General features: G+C 38.4%; 2 protein-coding genes across 9 annotated transcripts in view; both read left to right on the top strand.

Moving 5' to 3' along the window:
• The window catches only part of LOC127850467 (uncharacterized), a 36593-nt gene extending 27994 nt beyond the window's left edge, over positions 1 to 8599 (top strand). For all 7 annotated transcript variants that reach the window (XM_052383529.1, XM_052383533.1, XM_052383528.1 and 4 more), the window contains one exon: positions 6822 to 8599. In XM_052383529.1, the coding sequence (XP_052239489.1) occupies positions 6822 to 7425 (604 nt within the window). In that variant the 3' untranslated portion in view covers positions 7426 to 8599. The remainder of the gene's footprint in view (positions 1 to 6821) is intronic.
• Positions 1 to 14403, top strand: part of LOC127850466 (uncharacterized) — a 50198-nt gene that overhangs the window by 18885 nt on the left and 16910 nt on the right. Inside the window, exon 1 of one of the 2 annotated variants that reach the window (XM_052383525.1) lies at positions 10399 to 10707. The exons of the other annotated variant lie outside the window; for it this stretch is intronic. Within the exon in view, the coding sequence (XP_052239485.1) occupies positions 10697 to 10707 (11 nt within the window). The 5' untranslated portion in view covers positions 10399 to 10696. Of the gene's footprint in view, positions 1 to 10398; positions 10708 to 14403 lie in introns of those variants that run through there. 2 annotated transcript variants of the gene reach the window in all.

Here is a 14403-nt window from a genome sequence, read left to right as displayed (position 1 = left end):
GAATTTTGCACACGAGTCTTACTCAGAAGTCAGTAACCATATTTGACTTGGCGGTCGGCAAGAAAAGTTGTGATTTTCGACTAGAAAGAATTGAAATCCAAACTTTCTTCAAACTTCAAAAGAATTCTTGACAGTAAGTACTGTACATAATTTTAATTTTCAGTTGTCTTAATATGCATTGATGTTTTAACATGCATTGATTTTTATGTTTTATGCCCCCCCCCCCCCTCAGAGTGCATTTGCAGTTGTCCGTCCGTCTATCCAATTGTCCGTGGCATTCCTTCCGGGTGCGTAACTCCTAAACTGCTAAAATATTTAAGCTACAGTCATTTTTTCGAAAGTGTATTTTCTACCAAAATCAGATCGAGCTCCTGTAATCTGTAGATTTGAACATTTTAAATTTTATGGAGTTTATAGGTCTTTGACCTTCGAACCCTGCCTAGTCGTGACTTCTGGTGAGCGACCTAGGCCCCCAGGGCCCCTTCTTTATATCCCTTCCATCCACGTAGCATTGGTTTCTACAGACCGTTTGTCCGTTGACCGCCATAAGTTTGCCCGCTATTTTTCCCCTGAATTTGAATTCGGTTGGATTTCAATGAAACTTTACATGAAGTACTTGCTACTTTCATTGCGCATATTGCCCGGAAGTTCGGATTGTAAATTTTAGCGGAGCTATCAGACGAGTGATTTTAGCTCAGCTCATGTCGTGAGACATTCGTTTTCGACACGCGGTGTTCAATACAAGCTCTATTAACTAATGAAGTATAAATGTATAATAACTTATTATATTATTTCAGATGAAGGAAGCAATTAGGAGAAAAAGGAAGCAATTAGGGTGCTTGCCCAGGTCGAAGTACGACATTATTGTCAGATGTTTAAACGGATCGTTCGATGTCCCTGTGAAGAAACGGACACCTGAAGAGAATAATTGTTTGGCCATGATTAGAAAACGTAAGGACTTCGAGCTTGGTGACCGGGGTTCTTTATTGTGTGGCGGAAAGCAAGTCCTTGTGAAAGAAGATCTTCCTAGATTTGTTGAGAAGATGTTCATGGAAAACAAAGGATGTGGAGCAAGGGTTATTTACAACAAACTGAAAGTAAATTACACGGGGTTCTCGGAACAAGCTATCCTTGAAATACTGTACAATAGCAAGTATTACCATGAGAAGTATCCGAGATTTACAAACAAGCCAAAGCCAAAGACAATTACAGAAGAGGAACCAGGCAAAAGATGGCAGATTGACATAATTAACATGAAAAATCAAAGTGTTAGCTACAAGGGGTCCACATACAGTTATATTCTACAAGTCGTGGACGTTTATTCTAGGTACGTTATGCCAAAACCCCTGAAAACGAAGAGTTCGCGTGAAGTTGCAAAGGCATTAGAGGACGTGTTGATGGTTAACCTTGCCCCTGACATCATCCAATGTGACAACGGACTGGAATTTAAAGGCCCTAGTATGAAACTTTTGTTGAACAAGTACAACATCAAAATGATCAATAGTAGGCCGTATCATCCTCAATCACAGGGCAAGTGTGAAAGGTCAAACAGTGTTATAAAGGCCAAGATTCTATTTGCAACAAAAAGTAAACGTGGATTTAACTGGGTCGAAGGGCTTCAAGATTTAGCCTATGCCATAAACACAAGTTTCAAACGAGTTCTTGGGGGTCTCACGCCCTTTGAAGCCTACTACGGAAGAAGTCATGTTTTTACCAAAGAACGTCATAGTTCTCGTGAAATAAAGAAAACCATACGGCGAGCAAATAAAAAGGCTTACAGGTCGCTGTTGAAAAACGCAACTTCCCCAAGCAAGTACAAAGTAGGAGAGACAGTATTAATTCGCAATCCCTTTCGAAAATCCAGGGTGCCAACCAAAAGATATGTTATCGAAGGCAAGGTAGAAAAAGTAAAACGAAATGGTGTTTTTATCGTGTCATTTCAAGTACCGAACAAACCCGAACTTGGATTCGTAAGCAAATCGGTTGGGGTCGAAAACATGACTAGCCTAACTGTTGCGTTAGAGAAACAACGAAAAATTAAAAAACATTCATTAAAACAGAACCGCTCAGAGAAACAAAATCACAGAACTAAGTACTATCATGTTTTAACACACCATGAAAATCTGCAGATGTTGGATGGGGTGAATATTGCCATGGACCCAAATCCGGATGGAAATTGTCAATTTGCTGCTATATCGCATCAACTTGGTAAAATTGGTATATACAAAGACGTAGATGCTTTACGTAAGGAAGCAGTCCATCACATTGTAGAAAACAGATATTTCTATGAAACTTTTGTCTATGATGAAACATTTGATGAATACGTTAAGAATATGTCTAAGAATGGGACATACGGCGACAACCTCACGCTCATTGCACTTATGAGAGAATATAATTTGCAGTGCCTGGTAGTTTCTACCCGAGGACTAGAACACTCATCAATTGTGTCAGCAGATGGAAAGTTCGATGGTGATGTTGGAACAATTGCATTGGGGTATTTCCCAGAAGGATTTGGCATGCATTACGTTAGTATCCGTATCAATCAACGCGTGTACAAGGACATAATATCACGCTTAGAACAGTCGTATGACAACGGTGACTCTGGCGACAGCGCTGCGTCTGGCGACAACGCTGCGTCAGGCGACAACGCTGCGTCTGGCGACAACGGTGACTCTGGCGACAACGGTGACTCCGGCGACACCGCTGCGTCTGGCGACAACACTGCATCTGGCGACAACGCTGCGTCTGGCGACAACGGTGACTCTTGCGACAACGGTGACTCCGGCGACAACGGTGACTCCAGCGACAACGGTGACTCTGGCGACAACGGTGACTCCGGCGACACCGCTGCGTCTGGCGACAACACTGCATCTGGCGACAACGCTGCGTCTGGCGACAACGGTGACTCTTGCGACAACGGTGACTCCGGCGACAACGGTGACTCCAGCGACAACGGTGACTCCGGCGACAACGGTGACTCCGGCGACAACGCTGCGTCTGGCGACAACGGTGACTCCGGCGACAACGCTGCGTCTGGCGACAACACTGCATCTGGCGACAACGCTGCGTCTGGCGACAACGGTGACTCTTGCGACAACGGTGACTCCGGCGACAACGGTGACTCCAGCGACAACGGTGACTCCGGCGACAACGGTGACTCCGGCGACAACGCTGCGTCTGGCGACAACGGTGACTCCGGCGACAACGGTGACTCTGGCGACAACGGTGACGTCTCTGTGTGTTCAGCCCTGAAAGAGCTTCAAGATATGATAAACAATAGGAGGGCACAGAAGCGAACGACTTTTCCATTTCTGATGTTACCACTTCACATTCAAGTTGAAATTTTTAAGTTCTGCATACAATCAAACCCGTCAATCCAGTTTGTGTTGGCGAAGGTCGGCAAACCCTTTAGAGATTTAATAAGGTCAATGAGTTTGCAAACACCTAGAATTTACATTCGGCCGGATATTGGACTAGATACTAGTAACAGAAATCCTGTTAGCGTTCGTTTCCTATTAACAAGAGCGGGCAGAAACAGCGGTCTTATTTCGGCAATAAAAGAAATCATCAAGGGGCCAAAATGGGCAAACGCATGGCTGCGTTTGCGTGTTAGTGGAATCGGTTGGTATGATATCATAGATGTCATGTACAGACATTACAGGTGAAATATACATGTATATCGGTGTTTGGAAACCTGTTATGTTATTTTTGTGATTGATGATTATGTTCTTCTACCGGAAATTTGTTGTCATTTGCTCATTTACTGGTAACTTTTTACGAAGCACATTTGGGATATTTTGGCTGCTACTAAAATGAATGTATATATGTATATTATGTCTTGTCAAAATGCTACAGTTGGATTAAAATTTAAATGCTGTTCTATGTTCTTCAATATTACTTTGAAAAATCCTGTCAGTATACCAATAAATGAAAAAAGTACAAGTTTGTTGAATCTCTTGAATGAAACAAATTATAAAATACAAAATGTAAAATGAATATGTGATGATGATGATGACAAAACATTTGTGATGATGATGGTAAAAAAATTGTGATGATGATGGTGGTGGTGATGATGATGACAGTGGTTATGATGATTGGGGTTTGATGATTGTGGTGATGATGATGATGATGATGATGATAATGATGATGATGATAACAAACGTTTTGGGATGATGATGACAGCGATGTTTATCGGACGATGATGATGGTTATAATGATGATGATAAGTTTTTAGATGATGATGACGGCGATGTTTATCGGCCGACGATGATGATAATGATGATGATGATAACAAAATATTTGTGATGATGATGATGGCGATGTTTATTGGCCGATGATGATGATGATGATATTCTCATCGTCGTCATCATCATCACAACATCCTCATTATCGACCGAAAACATCGCTGTCATTATCATCACAAAAAAAAACTTTTGTGATCACCATTACGATCATGATAATGGATATGATGATGTTGGTTTTGATGGTGATGATGATGGTGGTGTTGGCAAAGATAACAACGATGATGATCATTGGGGTGTTGATAATTGATGTGATGATGATGATGATGATGATGATGATGATGATGATGATGATGATGATGATGATGAGATAACGATGATGATGATGATGATGATGATGAGATAACGATGATGATGATGATGATGATTACGATGATGAGTGTGTATCATATTCGGAACGAATGTGGTACATTTTTCATCCGAATATGGTACAAGTTTGTACCATATTCGGTCAGGCATTTTACCCCAAAACTGCAGATACGTATATGGTACAATTAGACAGTTGTACCATATTCGGCCGAATATGGTACAAACTTGTACATATTCGTTTTTGTACCAAATACGGTCCGACAATGCTATATCATTCATTACGAGAAGCGTCCATGTCTAAATTTTTTATCTACAGTTACACAAGGGTAAACGGGAAGCAAATTGGAATTTACATTCTAGCCGACTTTTTCTAGACCACATATCGCATTATAACTTTAGTTTCCGACAAAGTGACTGATATGCGAGGAACATAAATGGACCGTGCTTTGTGAAAAGGGGTATTAATGCATGTACATAAAGCGTTGTCCCAGATTAGCCTATGCAGTCCGCACAGGCTAATCAGGGACGATACTTTCCGCATAAACTTGATTTTTTCTAAGAAGAGACTTTCTTGCAACAGAAAATATCATAAAAGCGGAAAGTGTCTTCTCTTATAAGCCTGTGCGGACCGCACAGGCTAATCGGGGACGCCACTTTACGAACACACCAAACCCCCTTTTCACAGAGCGGGGTCAAATATATTGAGTCCGAGAGATATTTATCTGATGAAATATAAGATAAGAATAGAGTCTGATCCGCATTAATAAACTCGTGTATAGTGCATTCGCATGTACATATCTTTTCTCACGTATTGCCTTTTCTGTGGTGTGTAAGGTATTTGTAGAACAATACATTTGCCAACATGAGAAAATTATTGTAAGCAGCAGTGTTTCATTTGATTGTGTAAAAGGAAAATAAAGCATTTTACCATGTTACATAATTGTTTCAAAATATATTGTCTATATATAAATCCTGACTTTGGTATATTTAGGGCACACCCATTTTTTCAAGATTTATAAAAAAATTTAATGGTTTCAATTTGTGAAAAGTATAGTTAATATCTATAGTCAAGTTATGCGAATCATTCCACTAACAAATTTGCATTCGAAGTTTTTTGAAGAAAATAATGGAGCCCTTTGAGCCCTTAATTTGTTTAACCTGGTAATGCTTAGTACGTGTATTTCTTTTTCATTCATAGCCTTGTCTTGTCAAATTATGAGTTACAGTTAAGACGTCTTGAGTCTTAGTCTGTTCTTTATTCTTAAAGGGGCCTTTTCACAGATTTTGGCATGTATTGAAGTTTGTCAATAAATGCTTTATATTGATAAATGTAAACATTGGATCTAAAAGGCTCCGGAAAAATAATCAAGAATAAATTTAAAAAAAACAAAACAACTCAACATGGCTCGAACCACTGACCCCTGGAGTCCTCGAGTAAAAGTCTACCGCTATACCACTCGGCCGTCCGTGCTCATAACATGTTTGACGTCTTTTTTTACTTTATATAAGCAATCCTCGTAGTTTCACAAAATGCAACGACAACAACAGAACTCTCTAAAATATTCAATTGTTTCGCGTTGGAACGCTTTATAATATTCAGGTTTTAAATCGTCAAAAGATGAATATAATGGTTATTTTAGAGCATTGTAAATGTTCAGTGTTATTGTTTCCTTACAAATATCATTACTAAAACGAAAATTTGCGAATCTGAAACAACTTTTTTTCAATTTACCAAAACGTGAAAAGGCCCCTTTAAGTCGAAGAATGGATTGTACAACTAGGTATTATTGCTAGTGCCAGACTTCAGCTTTTACATTCATTTTAGAATTTAGCAGAGTAGACATTTTTATCTGCAGAGTTTAATGACAAGCCCGACTCTTGATCAATAAATCAACATGAGTTTCCTGTGGTTCAAAAGTTCAAAATAGTTCAAAAGTGTATCGCCCTCTCTTAAAACACGTATTAGATGTATTAATGATGAATCTATGATGGAATAATACTAGTTTAATTTTATATCGTTTTAAAATTTAAACCCATTTTTTACCGATACCCATTTGTTGTCCTTTAGTTTCATATAATCCAAACAAATAAATACAGAATTTTAATTTCAATGTGATTTACTTGACACTTTTGAGATTGAAAAGTGATCTAATAGAGGTTTCTTAAAAAATGTCTGCAAATATCTGAATTATCGGTTTCGTCTCGTTCCAGATTTATACCTAACCTCCGACCATCCGCTGACTTTTCCGCTGGTCCGATGGTTACATGCATCTCGATGACCATGGATGACCTGCACTCGGACGCTTGTACCCTTTTTGCGCTCTTACGCCGGGACGAAGACAGCCTGAATGACGCCGGAAAGCAGCTGGTGAAGCAGAACCGGAAGTACGCTTGTTACGTGTTCATGCACGAAGTCGACGGTTGGACGCCTTTTCACGCTTTTGTTTTGCGAGGCGCGCGCAAAATGGTGAAACTTTGTCTCAAGGCGGGCGTCGACGTGAATTTGACTATGGGATCTCCAGACGGCGTCCCAGGTGGATGCTCAGCGCTCCACCTGGCCGCCCACCGCGGTGACGTCAGTATTATCAATGTGTTAATCTCAAACGGTGCGGATTTAAATGTGAGAGACAACAGTAGTAAGACTCCTGTGCTGTACGCTTCCTTGGCTAACAATAGTCTCGCAGTGCGGAAATTGCAGCGCGCAGGCGCGGACATGACAGGATGTGACGTGAACAGTAAACAAAGTCCGGATAATATGACGTCATCGCCGACAAAGTGCCTTTTACCCTTCGTATGCACAGGTGGACGACGGTAGCATAACGTGATACCTCAACAATGTGATTTAATCATAATCCTTATCATCCTCCTCATCCTCCTCCTCATCATCATTAGCAACAGAAGAAGCTGTAGCATTATTATTATCAATTCGATGCTGCGCAGCTTTCACTAGCAATGCTAACTATAGACGAAATTGAAGTGAACGTGTGTCTTCATTAAGGACACAAACGTTGTTATAATTTGTAGGCTATTAATGATCACATATAAAGAGCCGTTTCTAATTATTTAAAGCATTTTTCATTTATCCTACGTCTATAATTATATGCATACCAATTTATTAAATGAGAAAAATGAAATATTATTTTCCAATATCGCAAAATTGGAATTGATAGGCGGCGAAACCAATTTTTAATTTTAATTTAAATACATCTCTTATAATCAAAATTGTAATGGGTGTAGATTTAGGAAAAGATCCGTAAAGTCGGATAATGGTTAATAATTGTACATCTGTAAAATGCGTGTGGGGAAATAAGTTTTAGCGGATTTTGTTTCAAATATTTTGTATTTAAATTCGTAAATCATACCTGTCGGACACCACACCCGTTTACAAATGTACACTCTCAAATACTTGTTGTTAAAACCTTCAGTCAAGACAGATATTGAAAAAGGGAAACACTGTTGTACGGGGATTGTTAGGAAAGATTTTACCTTTATTAAATTTATGCCGGACAATTTGTGCGAATACTGCAATTACGTGTTTTAATGGTATTTGTTTAAGTAGTATTTAATCTTGTTGGGCGACTTTTACAGCTAAATAAAAGTACGTTTGTCGACTGTAATATACGTATTATTGTCGCGTTACCGATCGAATTTCATTATAATTACAATAATACGCTGTACATTATAAATTTTTTTTAAATTAATGTGAAATTCTACATGTTAGTGCGAGTCGTTTTTCTTCGTACATTGTGTATGTATACAGGTATTTTGGCGTTTTAAGAAACTAGTAAGAATCACCGTTCCCACTGTCCTTATTTGCATAAATTGATTACGCAATTTCCCCATTAATGCCTAGTGGACTCCCCCATTCTTCTAAATTGAATCAATTTATATCCAAAATTAGGGATGTCAAGTATATTTATTTCTATATTTAGAATATTTCTTACAGAAATTCCTTTAAGCAAACAGCGCAGAACAAGATGAGACGCCGCTTCATACTCATCTAGGTCTACGCTGTTTGCCAAGGCCTTTTTTCTAGACGCTAGGCATAAATGGGTTAAAGTCTTATTATGACAATCATGTAATGGCAATCATGTTAATTGATTGTTTGCGGATTAAGTGGCGTGTATTTTGTCATCGTCTGCATGATAAGTAACCTCGTAATATGAACTTAATTGAACCATTACAGTACATTCCTTTTGGAAGATCTAGTCGCATTTACCCGTAATCATTGGATTTGCATTAAGTATTCGAAATTGGCGTCCTTCTCCCGAACTTCTGTTAGCATATAAACGTTGCAGAAATCGTTTGATTATCGAATAATGCGCTCTGCAGTGTATAGATGAAAATACAACAAAGAAAAATATATTTGCCAACATGAGAAAAGTATTATTTGGAGCAGGGTTTTATCTGGTTGTACAACGGAACATAATACCATTTGTGCCATATATAACTTGATGAATACAACCTGTTCAAACCGGTATATATGTCTATTGCTCCATGCAATTTATTATATGAATTTATCGATTGAAAAAAAAATGTTAATAAATAAAATAAAAACGCTAAAACAATAAAATGTTTTGCTTTGATGAATATCGCTTATAATTGTGTCTTGTTCTTAGAAAATTAAGCTTAATGCATGTGCGTAAAGTGTCATCCCAGATTAGCCTGTGCAGTCCGCACAGGCTAATCAGGGACGACACTTTCTGCCTAAATTTGATTTTCGGCAAGGAGGGACTTCCTTGAAACTAAAAATACCATAAAAGCGGAAAGTGTCGTCCCTGATTAGCCTGTGCGGACTGCACAGGCTAATCTGGGACGACACTTTACGCACATGCATTTAACCCAATTTTCTCAGAACAATACACACTTAATCTTTAATCCAATTAATCGGGTTTGAGCGTGTTCTTTGAGAGCCTTAGTAAGAAGGACTTCGTGAACATTATCCCTACCTTGTTAGCTTCGGAAAATCTAGAAAAGGATTTCTTGAAAAGTAAGCAGCTAGGAAGGTAGGGATTACGTTCACAAAGTACTTATTACTAAGGCTCTCAAATAAAACACTCAACCCTGCTCAATTCAATACGTAAAATATAAAGAATATGGAAATACTTACACTCCGCTTTTCACCGACATGTATACAGTCGTCGCATGATCCACAGTCGTCGCTGGAGTCGATTGAACAGTGTGGAGAGCTATGTGAAAAAGACGACTAGACTATAGCCATATAATTCAAAGACGCGGATTTATATATAATTTCCGCGGAACATGTCTGCTATTTATTTCAATGTAGGTTGTTTTTCCTTTAAATCTTTCTAAGCAACTTAATGCTATTTTCATAATGAATAAACCGTACATCGGGAGCATCGAAGGTCATATCGGTTCTTAAAATAGAACATACTCGCATGAGTTGAGCACATGTGCTACGCGTGATTTTTAATGCCGCCTGACGGTAACCTATTAACACATGTATGGCAAAAATTGTACCTCGACGTACAAATATGAAATACACGTCGACGTATTTATTTTTATTATATACCTGTTCAATGCTTTTAACAAAATACAGGTTGTATCAATCGTTGAAATAAAAAATCCCGTATTACGCTACTCGCCGTTTCCAATTCCGTATTACCATACTAGCCGGACTACTTTCTTCGATCCATTTAATGACGTCACATAACGCGCACCGAAAGTAGGAAACCCCCCATATTACGCAATATATTACGTAGTACATCGTGTGACGTCATTTCTGTGACGAAATACAATAGTTTTATTTAAACTCTCTGGAATTTAAGGACAGTCGGACGTGGTTTTTTTAACAGTAAACTATTTGTTTAAAACGAACGAATGCAGAACGTTTTTCAGAGTGTGTGTTTATAATGCATCAATATAAATTTCGATTGGAATACAATAAGATAGTGTGGTTTAAAATAAGTTTCGATAGAGACATGGAAGAATAGAAGTGGAAGTGCATATCGTTTTAACGCTTTTGTTATAAACATCGAATCAAAGTTATCAACTTAGTTGTTATAAACATTGGATGTGATGTCATTAAGGCAAGCGTGTCGGAATCCTGTGTTTTCCCGGTTCAAATGTTTACACGGTAATTTACATAAACTGTATTCATACGCGTCTTAAATAAACTATGGCGTACCGTTGAAGTCATTGTTTTGTCAGTTTTGTTAAAGCAAAAATACAATTGTTAACTGTTTTCGTTAGTCTCGTGGCTTGTGTTATTTCGCATCACACTCGAGGCTCCGCCTCTCGTGTGATACGTCATCACACAAGCCACTCGACTGAATACAAACTCTTGGAACAATTTACTAGCGTAATATTCCGTATGTACGTCGACATACAATTTGTACGTCGACGTACATTTTTGTACGTCGACGTACACATTTTCTGAACAGCCAATCAAAACACTCGTCTCTTGAGCCGCTTTTCCTTCAGATTTATTCATAACCAATGTTGAAAATCTCTTTTTAATTGAGGAAAATGATGAATTACAATATCAAAATTGAAAAAAAAGAATTAAAAATAAGTATCTACTTGACGGTATTTATTCTAAAATCGCTTTAAGTAATAAATATTATTAACTTCTGGGACCGTTGTAACGTAAATATTGTCAGATCGTGAAATCTGTCAGATAAACCGGAAATCTGACGATTCTTGCAGTACCCCCCGGGAGATTGCTCAGATCAGTCGCCGTGAAAAATGTCAGATTGATGACAAGTTATATTTAGCGCATGGTTGTTTCAATTAAACTTCATTTCGCGTTTTAACACCTTGCAGTTATTTTCGTAAATCTTTTTTTCGGACGTTGAACGTAAACACGTACCGGTAGTTCACAACAAAGATATCAAAACAGTAGTTCGAAAGATCGGGGGTATATTGTTTTTGGCCTTTCTTTCTTCTGTCTGTCATTCTGTCCCAAAAATGTAACCTTACAGTGAAGTTTTGCAATAAATTTTGAAATATTGAACATAACAACTTGATATTTGGCATGCATGTGTATCTCATGGAGCTGCACATTTTGAGTGGTGAAAGGTCAAGGTCATCCTTCAAGGTTAAAAGTCAAAAATTTAAAACTTTAATATAGTAAAGTTTTGCAATAACTTTTAAAATATTGAACATAGCAACTTGATATTTGGCATGCATGTGTATCTCATGGAGCTGCACATTTTGAGTGGTGAAAGGTCAAGGTCATCCTTCAAGGTTAAAGGTAAAAAAAGCAGCGCATTAGGGGGCATTGTGTTTCTGAGAAATAATTTTAAGTTGTTAAATTTTAGTAATTTTTTATTTATTTTTAGCTCGACTATTATATATGAAATATATAGTGGAGCTATCCTACTCACCCGGCTTCGGCGTTTCCGTTTCCGTGCCGTTTTCGTTAGTTTGCAAATGTTAAAGTTTTCGTACTACCCCAATTATTGTCATTGTCCCTTGACATATTGCTTTCATATTTTGCATACTTGTTTACCAACATGACCCCAACCTCTAAACAAGAGCAGACAATTCTATCAAGCATTTTGTCATAATTATGGCCCTTTTCCACTTAGAATATGCAGCAAATGTTAAAGTTTGCGTACTACCCCAAATATTTTCAATGTCCCTTAACATATTGCTTTGATATTTTGCATACTCGTTTACCATCATGACCCCAACCAATAAACAAGAGCATACAACTGTATCAAGCATTTTGACAGAATTATTGCCCCTTTTATACTTATAATATGCATATTATTGATAAATATATGTTAAACTGTGAGTACTACCCCCAAATATTTGCTATATCCTTTGACATTTATTGCTTTTATATTTTGCATACTTGTTTACCAACATGACCCCAACCTATAACCAAGAGCAGACCACTGTATCAAGCATTTTGACATAATTATGGCCCCTTTTACGCTTAGATAATTGAACATTTTGCTTAAATTGCCATAACTTCTTTATTTATGATCACATTTTATTATTACTTTGACAAAACCACACTTACATGAATTCCACAATGGATTCCACCCAAACAATAATCCACGCCCCTACCCGGAATCCCTTACCCCCCCCCCACCCCAAACTCTCCCCACCCCAAATTATTTTTTTAAACATCATCTTATAAATAACCCCACCCCACATTATACCCCACTCTCACCCCCCTACCCCCCCCTACTTTTTTTTCCTTTTTTTATTTTTGAAAGATCGTCTAATAAATTATTGAATATGAACAATTTCCCCATGATGGCTTACGTTATACTGTCAAGCACTCGATTAGTCGAGCGTGCTGTCCTCTGACAGCTTTTGTTAAGCTCACCTGATTGCTCAGGAGAGCTTATGTGACCGGTCTTTGTCCGTCGTCCGTCCGTCCGTCGTCCATCCGTCCGTCCACATTTGTTCGTAAACACTCTAGAGGCCACATTTATTGTCCGATCTTCATGAAACTTGGTCAGAAGATTTAACCCAATGATATCTCGATCGAGTTCGAAACTGGGTTATGCTGGTTCAAAAACTAGGTCACTAGGTCAAAAAAGAAAAAGCTTATAAACACTATGGAAGTCACATGTAATGCCCAATCTTCATATAACTTTTTCTAAATGTCTGTCTTACTGATATGTTGGTTGAGTTCAAAAGTGGTTCCGGTCTGTTGAAAAACATGGCCGCCAGTGGGCGGGACAGTTTTCCTTATATGGCTATAGAGAAACCTTTTAAACACTCTAGAAGTCACAATTTTGACCCAAATCACCATGAAAGTTAATCAACACATTAGTTTTATTGATATGTCGGACGAGTTGGAAAAAGGTCCAGATCGGTGACAAAACATGGCCGCCAGTGGGCGGGGCATTTTTCTTTATATGTATACAGTGAAAACATGTGAAATTCTAGAAGTCACATTGTTTGCCCAATTTTGATGAAATTTGGTCAGAACATTTGTTTCCTCGATACGAGAGTTGAGTTGGAAAATGGTTCCGGTCAGTTGAATAACATGGCTGCCGCGGGGGGGGGGGCAGTTTTCTTATATTTATATAATAAAAAAAGCTCGTGAACAATCTAGAAGTCACATTGTTTGCCCAATCATCATGAAACTTGGTGAAAAGATTGGTTTTATTATGCCCCCGGTAGGGTGGCATATAGCAGTTGAACTGCCCGTCAGTCAGTATTTCAGTCAGTCTGTCCGTCCGTCCGAAAAAACTTTAACATTGGCCATAACTTTTTCACTATTGAAGATAGCAACTTGATATTTTGCATGCATGTGTATCTCATGGAGCTTAACATTTTGAGTGGTGAAAGGTGAAGGTCAAGGTCATACTTCAAGGTCAAATGTCAAATATATGCCGTCTGTCCGTCCGAAAACTTTAACATTGGCCATAACTTTTTATGCCCCCGGATCGAATGATCGGGGGTATATTGTTTTTGGCCTGTCTGTCTGTCATTCTGTCTGTCTGTAATTCTGTCTGTCTGTCATTCTGTCCCAAAACTTAAACCGAAAACTTTAACCTTGGTTAAAGTTTTGGGATAACTTTTGCAATATTGAAGATAGCAACTTGATACTTGGCATGCATGTGTACCTCATGGAGCTGCCCATTTTGAGTGGTAAAAAGGCCAAGGTCATCTTTCAAGGTCAAAGGTTAAATATATGGCTTAAAAGCGGCGCAAAAGGGAGCATTATGTTTCTGACAAACACATCTCTTGTATACATCTCAGATGAGTTTGCAAATGGTCCCGATGGGTCAATAAACATGGCTGCCAGGGGGGTGGGGCAGTTTTCCTTATGTGACTATATAGAGAGAAACTTTGTGATTGA

This window comes from Dreissena polymorpha, chromosome 11 (genome assembly GCF_020536995.1).
Source record: "Dreissena polymorpha isolate Duluth1 chromosome 11, UMN_Dpol_1.0, whole genome shotgun sequence".
NCBI lineage: Eukaryota > Metazoa > Mollusca > Bivalvia > Myida > Dreissenidae > Dreissena > Dreissena polymorpha.
This window is presented reverse-complemented; position numbering and strand designations above follow the sequence as displayed.